At 42.7% G+C, this 7316-nt stretch overlaps 1 protein-coding gene across 1 annotated transcript; it reads right to left on the bottom strand.

Annotated features, from left to right (window-relative positions):
- Window positions 1–308: 308 nt before the first annotated feature.
- Fam162b (family with sequence similarity 162 member B) lies at window positions 309–5531 on the bottom strand. The gene is made up of 4 exons (XM_052750650.1): window positions 5344–5531; window positions 5113–5221; window positions 2408–2516; window positions 309–478 (listed from the first exon to the last, which is right to left on the bottom strand). The coding sequence occupies exons 1-4, from the start codon at window positions 5501–5503 to the stop codon at window positions 380–382; spliced, it is 477 nt and encodes a 158-aa protein (XP_052606610.1). The 5' UTR covers window positions 5504–5531; the 3' UTR covers window positions 309–379.
- Between the last annotated feature and the right edge of the window lie 1785 nt (window positions 5532–7316).

Genomic DNA, 7316 nt, shown 5'->3' with positions numbered 1-7316 from the left:
TTGCTGGACCTTGGTAGTCAGTCTCAGGAGCAGGAAGTGGCCGAATAAGGGAACAGACCGTGGCAGCTAGCTTTAGGAATGTGATCTAGTGGTTTTGAGCAAGGCACAGGGAAAGGGGAAGAAGGGAAAGGCCTGCCAGAGCCACGTGCTTGAGTGGACTAGGGTCCCTTCGCCTTCTGTTTGCTGTGTGAAAATCTACCAAGATAGTTATACTTTTGTGCACTGTTTTTTAATGGGTGTTAGTAAATGTTTACTAAAACATTAAAAAGATCTTAATGTTTTTGTTACCAAAATAAAACCAGAGCAAATATTGTATCAATCTTTTATTGTTGCTAATAATAGTAATGGTGTCTGAGTGAGTGTTTTGACACTTAGAGCATCATTTAGCCTTAGCCTGTGCAGCCAATGCAGCTTCTTCACGCCACTTGGCTTTCTTTGCCAGATTCCAGCTTGTTAAGGATTCATGTCGTTCTACAGCCTAAAAACAAAACACAACACAACAGGACTATTTAGAAGAACTTACATCATTGCTAGATATATGGAAAAGCCTTTGTAAAGTGAAAAGGAGGAAAAGGTACCTTAAGCAACTCTCACAGATAATATCCCCACCCCTCAAAATGGCTTAGTGTTACAGTGTAAAAAAAAAATCACCCAAGATGCTCGACTTCTACTCAACTGGATAGTTAATACCAGGAATCCACTGTCACCTCTCTTGGTTCAAATAGACATGTGTGTTGGGTAAAACGTATCAGAAGTATCTTCAAACACTGAAGCCCAAAAGGGAGATCCTAAGGTACTAGAAATGAGTGTAACTCAAAGCTTGTGCTGGCAAAGGATGGGAGAGAGATGCCAGGCTGGATCAGAATGGTTTCAGCCAGAGGGCATTTGGGAAAACACTGGCCATAACAGCTGTGAGTCGGAACTTTAACTACTTATACAAAGGAGTGAGTGCAGGATTGGGGTCTTCACTGTGCTGTGAATGGGAAGCTGAAGGAGACAGGAAAGGTGTGAAGTAAGTCCTTTCACCTGCCTGAGAAACTGGCAGAAGGGGGTCATTTATTTGATTAAACAAAACAAGCAACCCCAGTGTTCATTTAGAAGAGAATATATATACCAGGCAGCAGCGGCACATACCTTTAATCCCAGCACTTGGGAAGCAGAGGCAGACAAATCTCTTGAGTTTGGGGCCAGCCTGGCCTACAGAGTAAGTTCCTGAACAGCCAGGACTACACAGAGAAACCCGGTCTCAACAAAACAAAACAAACAAAAAAAGGAGAATATAGTTTCCATTAAAAGATTTCTAGAACCAGAGAATTGCCAGTTTGGCAAGCAGTTATCCAGGAGAGGCTAAAAATGAGATGGTTGAGAGTTCTTTGTTCACTTTTGAGCACTCAGCCCAGTGATCATGGTTCTGAAGTGTCCCCTCTGAGGATGAGGGTGTCATCTTCGCTCACGGTGTAGCCACTGGCTAGGTGGGAATGAGAAGGGGTTCAGAGTGAAAAGGAAGATTCCAGAGGGTAAAGGGGGTGAATATGATCACCTTGTATACATAAATGAAACTTAAAAAAAAAAATCCAAGCGGTGAAGTCTGATGAATGCCTGCCACCCCAAAAGAAGGAGGAGCCATGGATGGAATGACGGCTGCCTAAATACACCCAGAAGTGAGGATGCTGAGATCAGGCTACCCAGCCCAGGCACAGGTGACACACTGAAGTCGAGTGTGTCTAGAGACAACCCCCAGGTGGAGGTTCTTGGAGCATCTGTCAGTATTGTTGGAGCTGCTCATGGTTAAAAAATAAATAAATAAAAATAAAAAATGGTCCAGAGGGTGCAGAGACGGGAGTCTTAGAGGCAGAGCACAGAACGTGAAATGGTCATCTCCACACTTCTCTTTATAGATATTAAATAGAAAGTGTGCATGGAGGATGGCAAAGAGCAGCTCATCCTCAACCCCAACAGTCACTTCCAACCTGCACTCTTCTGTCTCCTAAGTCTGTGCAACCACTACTTACGTAATGATTTAGAGAATGAGCTAGTCCGCTTTACTTTTGCACAACAGATTTTAAACTAGTCTTTGTTATTTTACAAGTGGGGGAAAAAAAAAAACCTTCTGTCTCTCTTGACCAATTGTTTTGGATCCAATTTTTCATGAACAGATTTGTGTCTCTTATGATATATGTATGTGGGTGGATCCGGGATCCAAAGATGAATTTGTTCGTAAAGCATCGTCAATCCCTGAGTTCAGAACAAGGTCCATCATATTTCTTAAAACTAGTCCTGTTTCTCTCCCCCCAACCCTATAGGGTTGGACGGAAACCTGGGCCTCCAGAAGGTAGACAAGTGGTCTGCCCCTGCGCCTCCTCCCCTGCCCACCACCACGGGGTGTATGTTCTAGGGAGACACTCACCCTTTTGGCTGACACAATCACGGCAAAGCAGGCAACGATCGTGAGCCCGATCATTATGTAACAAGCTTTCACCCGAGCTTTGTTTCTGGCGGCAGCTACCATTTCAGGCCTAAACCGAGATGTGCATTTCGTTAATTATTTTTAATATTTGCTGATATTTTAGTATTTGTTAATTCTAAAGCAATCCAGTTTTCTGACGAGCACGATAAATAGTAATTTATTGCTTGAATAGCCCAATATTTCCCCAAATGCAAACCATAGTCCTAAAAGACTACACCAAAAGCTAGCCCATTTGTCTTAGCAATTTCAAATTAGTACACATTTATTTAGATTTCAATCTAATGAAACCAGTGTAATATATTTCGTTTCTAATTGATCAAGGTAAAACCACTAGCAATGTGTTGGACTGTGGTTTGTTATTTCTTAGCTGGGATAAAAGAATTGAAGCCATTTGGAATAGCTTATACTTAACCCCCTTTCCCACACTCTCTTTCAAGAACCTCTCAGTTTCTTCCTGTCCTGTCCTATCTATCTTATTCTCCAAAGAGACTAGTTACATGCAAGTGTAGTATAATTAATTACCTTAGATTTTAGCACTAAAAACTGTTACAATGGGAATCAAGCTTTGGGTGCTTTTATATTGAAACAAAACTTTACCAATTTACAATGATAATTAAGTAACAATTTATCAACATGTATATGGTTCTTGACTCTTGAAAATAATGAATGGCACTCTTATCTGGTATAAAGTTTCTATATTAGTTATAATGCAGTTACATTTTTAAAAATAAAGACATGTTAAATTTCTCTTGAAAAGGAAAACTTTAACTCTGATTATTTGAAAAAAAAATCACAAAAAACCCCCACAATAGCTTGTTTTCATTATACTTTAGGCAGAATTAAACTTAAAATGTCAGTTGCAAACAGGTTCAATTAGTGTCCGGGGAGACATTATTAGATTGTATTTGTTGCTGGCTAAAAGAGCTGATCATTTTAACCTTATCTAGCTGTGATCTGGCATACAGAGTTAGTTTAGCAATTAAAAACAAAAGAAAAAGAAAAAACACAGTTACTATAAATAGAATCAGTGTGCAGTGCAAAAACTTTAGGTCTCCTGTTAATTATTTGTCTATTAAAATCATAGAGAAGAACATTCCTTACATTGCAAGCTTAACATCTTAACAGAGTGTCCCTCCTAAATAGCAAAGCTCTAAAAAATTATAGAAAATAATAAAATGAAAAGTACACAAATACTCTGAGCTCAAAATTACAGTGCTTTTATAAGTATCTCATTCATTGTTTAATGCCCCTATGTATGTCACTTCTGTTGACTGTGATCCTGGGGGAATTAAATTATTTCTGTAATGTGGATCTTTCCCATATTTGGCTGTGATGATGCAATATGGAAATAGGTTCTCTTGGAAATTAATTTGCAACATTGCAGATTCTTTACTTCTTAATTTAGTATAAATAGATATCAAAACTCAAACCAACTGAGGGTGGAATTTTATTTCTTGTTCTACTTATATTCTTTCTACATTTTATTTGACTCTAAAATATTAAATTTTAACAAGTAGAACTTGACCTGAAATTTTTCTGAGACTCATGTTTTCAGCAGTTTGGAGTCTACAAATGTCAAGGAAAGTAAAATTTGTTTTTAATATTAGAAAATACATTTAAGTTGGTTTCAAAATTTCACGTTTTATTTTTTTAACTATTTCTCAAAAAGCAAGGAAATGCTTCACAATGAATTACTGGGTATTGTGCATTTTTTCCAGCACACGTTTTTTTCTCTTCCCTTCACTTGAAGCCATTTATGATGAGACCAACCATACTGAAGTTGCCTAGCTTCCCAGCGCCAGGAAACCTGGTACCAGATGGCTACTCTCCAGTCGCCAAATAGTCCTATCTGGGACTCTCTCCTTGTCAATGGAGCAGTAGGGACCCATCCCCTGACACTGGCCCCTCTCTGTCTCTGTCACCCCAACCACCACCACCCAGGTTCTAGTTTAGCTTAAGTATTTGAATGACTTTCCATTACTTTAACAAAATACCTTGACAAAGGCAAATTAAGGATGTGTTTACTTTGGTTCACAGGCTGTCATTGTGGTATGGTGTGGATAGATCGAGGATGTAGGCTATCATGGGGGATGATAAAGCATGGAGTTTGTAGCTGAGGCGGCCATACATATCCATGGGAAGTCAAGAGTGATGAATGCTTGTGCTCGGCTTTTTTATTCTGTCCAGGAACCGCCCCACCCCCAACACACACCCCACCACCGGTGGGTCTTCCTTCCTACCTCAGTTAACCTAATCTAGTAATACCTCACAGACATGCTCAGAAATGTCTTTTTTGCAATTCTGTAGCCTGTCACGTGGATGCTGACCATCACAGTACTCCACTGCTCAGCCTACTCAGAGCTCTCCAGGAACCCGTGTCTATAAGGCTGGGAACCGCCCGATAGACTCCTAGGTTTTCATGTAGCTCGTGCCCTCGATAATCCCAACTTCCTACTGTCCAGTCAAGCACCTTGACATTTACCCTCATTAGGGGAGTGGTGTAAATTGTCCGTGACTGTGTTAGTGTGAAAAACTCTGCAGCACCACGGCTGCCTTGCCCCTGGCCAGCAAGCACACTGGTTGGACACTGTGTCTCCCCTCGGTGAAACCCAGGCACCCAGGCCAAGACCCCTTTTCACACTTACGGTACTAGGGGCGGGATCTCGTCTATGGATTTGAAACGTCTGGTCCACAGCAGGATTTTCTTGTCGAATTGCGAAGGCTTGTACTGGGCGGGAATCCTGTGAACCTTCCCTGTAGTGAAAGCGACAGGCAGGACCAGAAGCCTAGAGCATCCGCAAGCCTGCACCCTCCAGCCCGAGCCCCTGGCCCGCCCTCTCGCAGCCCCCTCCCTCCCAGCCTTGCCCTACCCTAACCTGGGGGCTCAGAGCCGCTGGGGTTCTGGCTGCTGGAGCTACAGGGGTGGCCCGCGACCCGGGGACCCCATCCCGGCCAGCTCGAGACAGTTTGAGGGGCGCGTCGGACGGTGAACTGCAAGCGCAGGACGCTGCTGCGGACCCAGAGCATCTTGCACATCACACTCTCTGAAACCCACAGCCACCGGCTCCAGAGCCCCGGGGTAGGACCCCGCCCCGCCCCGCCCCGCCCTGCCCTGGATGCTGTACTGAAGCTGCGCAATATCTGCTCCCTGTTCCCGCCTCAGCCCTGACACAGGACTACGATTCTCCTGGGGACGCCCTGGGTCCGAGTGAAAATTTTGGGGCGCAGATCCACCAACCCTTGAGACAGCTCACACGACTCATTTAAAAGACATTTCTTGGTACTGAGTAGAGAGGGATTTTCATCAGGATTTTGGCGTTGGTCCCACTAGAGAATAAATCTAAACCTTTTATAAACTTCCAAATGCAAGAAACATCAAGTCTCACCAAGCAAGGGCAGGAACTCTAAACAAACTAAAGATTCCTTCCACACCCCTAAGCAGTCGTGTTCCTGTAGCTGGATGTCTAGATGGTTTTCCTTCTAACTAGACTGAAAGCAGGCCTTCTCTGCAATGTCCTGCTCCTCTTAAACTAAGGAGCTCGCAGGAGCAATTCTGTAACCCTCCCACAGGTGGACTAGTGACTGTAGCAAGAGCGTGGCTTAAGTCTTCACAACTGCCTGTGAAGCTGAGACATGTAACAGTCATGGACTAATCTTGATCTCATCTGTAAAAACAGAATCTTTATCTTTTGTTCATTTATACCTTGGCTATCCAAGCCCTACTATGCACCAGCTATTTCTCAAAGCTGGTATAAGCAGTGATGTTAGATGGGGAGTAGTGGATAAAAGAAAAATACAGTGAAAAGATACAGTAAGCAAGAGCAGGCTTTGGGTGTGAGGCTGGGGGCGTTTGGAATGCTGAAGTCTTACTCTCCAATAATGCTTAGAAGACGTGATTTCTTTCCCTAGTACCTGAACCCAGGGCACTTAAATTTATGAAATTCCTTGTAGACATCTGTGGGTTCTCTGACCAGAAGGATTTATTATTATTTTCCCAGTATATATGTATAGGGGAAAATAGGCACTTAGTAGATGCTAACTAGGTGTTGAATAGTGAATGGATGAATTCAAGTCTTCAAAATAGAAGAGATTTCGTGTTGGTTAGTTTTCATCAATTGGCACAGACTAGAGTCACTTGGGAAGAGGGAACCTCTACTGAAAAATTGCCTTCATAAAATTTTGCTGTAGGTAAAATTGACGACCGATGCAGGAAGGTCCAGCCCACTGTGGGTAGAACCACCCCTGGGCAGCTTTTGGGTGGTATAAGAAGCAACCTGAACAAGCCATGGAGAGCAAACTGGTATGGAGCATTCCTCTGTTTCAGGTTCTGTCTTCAGGCTCCTGCCCTGAGTTCCTGTCTTGGATACGTTTATCACAGCAACTGAAGGAAACTAAAATAGACTTCATCGAGGCTGGTTTTAGAAAAAGACCGAAACACTTCACAATCTATATCCCTTTCTGTCTCGTATCTGCAGTGCTGGTTATGTTGCCCAGCATATAGCATGCCTACAGATAAATATTGATGGAACCAAACTGAACGAATTCCTACTTGAGAGAGTGCATTGCCACAGAGATATCTAATGGTTCCTCCATTATGTTCTTTGACAATTCTCCCACCGTTCAAATGCTTTTCTTTTTAAAATGTTTTATTTTCGAATCACTGGGGAAGCACCCATAGAGCTAGAGTGAACTATCTCTGAGAAATAGTTCATCGCTAATAGTCCACCATAAAGTATTAAACTAACTAAGTTCATTGTCCTGGAGTGAACAAGATGTTGTGCACATATACTCAAGCTTCCCTGGTATCACAGGCCTACACAGCACAGACATAGGAAATAAGAGCTCAGGT

This window comes from Peromyscus californicus, unplaced genomic scaffold, assembly GCF_007827085.1.
Source record: "Peromyscus californicus insignis strain IS unplaced genomic scaffold, ASM782708v3 Scaffold_22__1_contigs__length_63687245, whole genome shotgun sequence".
NCBI lineage: Eukaryota > Metazoa > Chordata > Mammalia > Rodentia > Cricetidae > Peromyscus > Peromyscus californicus.
The sequence above is the reverse complement of the archived record's forward strand: the minus strand, read 5'-3'. Positions and strand labels throughout refer to the sequence as shown.

Coding starts and splice junctions, on each gene's coding strand:
- Fam162b (XM_052750650.1), bottom strand. CDS start 5,503: ATGTGCAAGATGCTCTGGGTCCGCAGCAGCGTCCTGCGCTTGCAGTTC. Junction 2,517..5,112: donor GAGATCCCGCCCCTAGTACC/GTAAGTGTGAAA, acceptor ATCTCGGTTTAG/GCCTGAAATGGTAGCTGCCG. Junction 479..2,407: donor TGATTGTGTCAGCCAAAAGG/GTGAGTGTCTCC, acceptor TTTTGTTTTTAG/GCTGTAGAACGACATGAATC.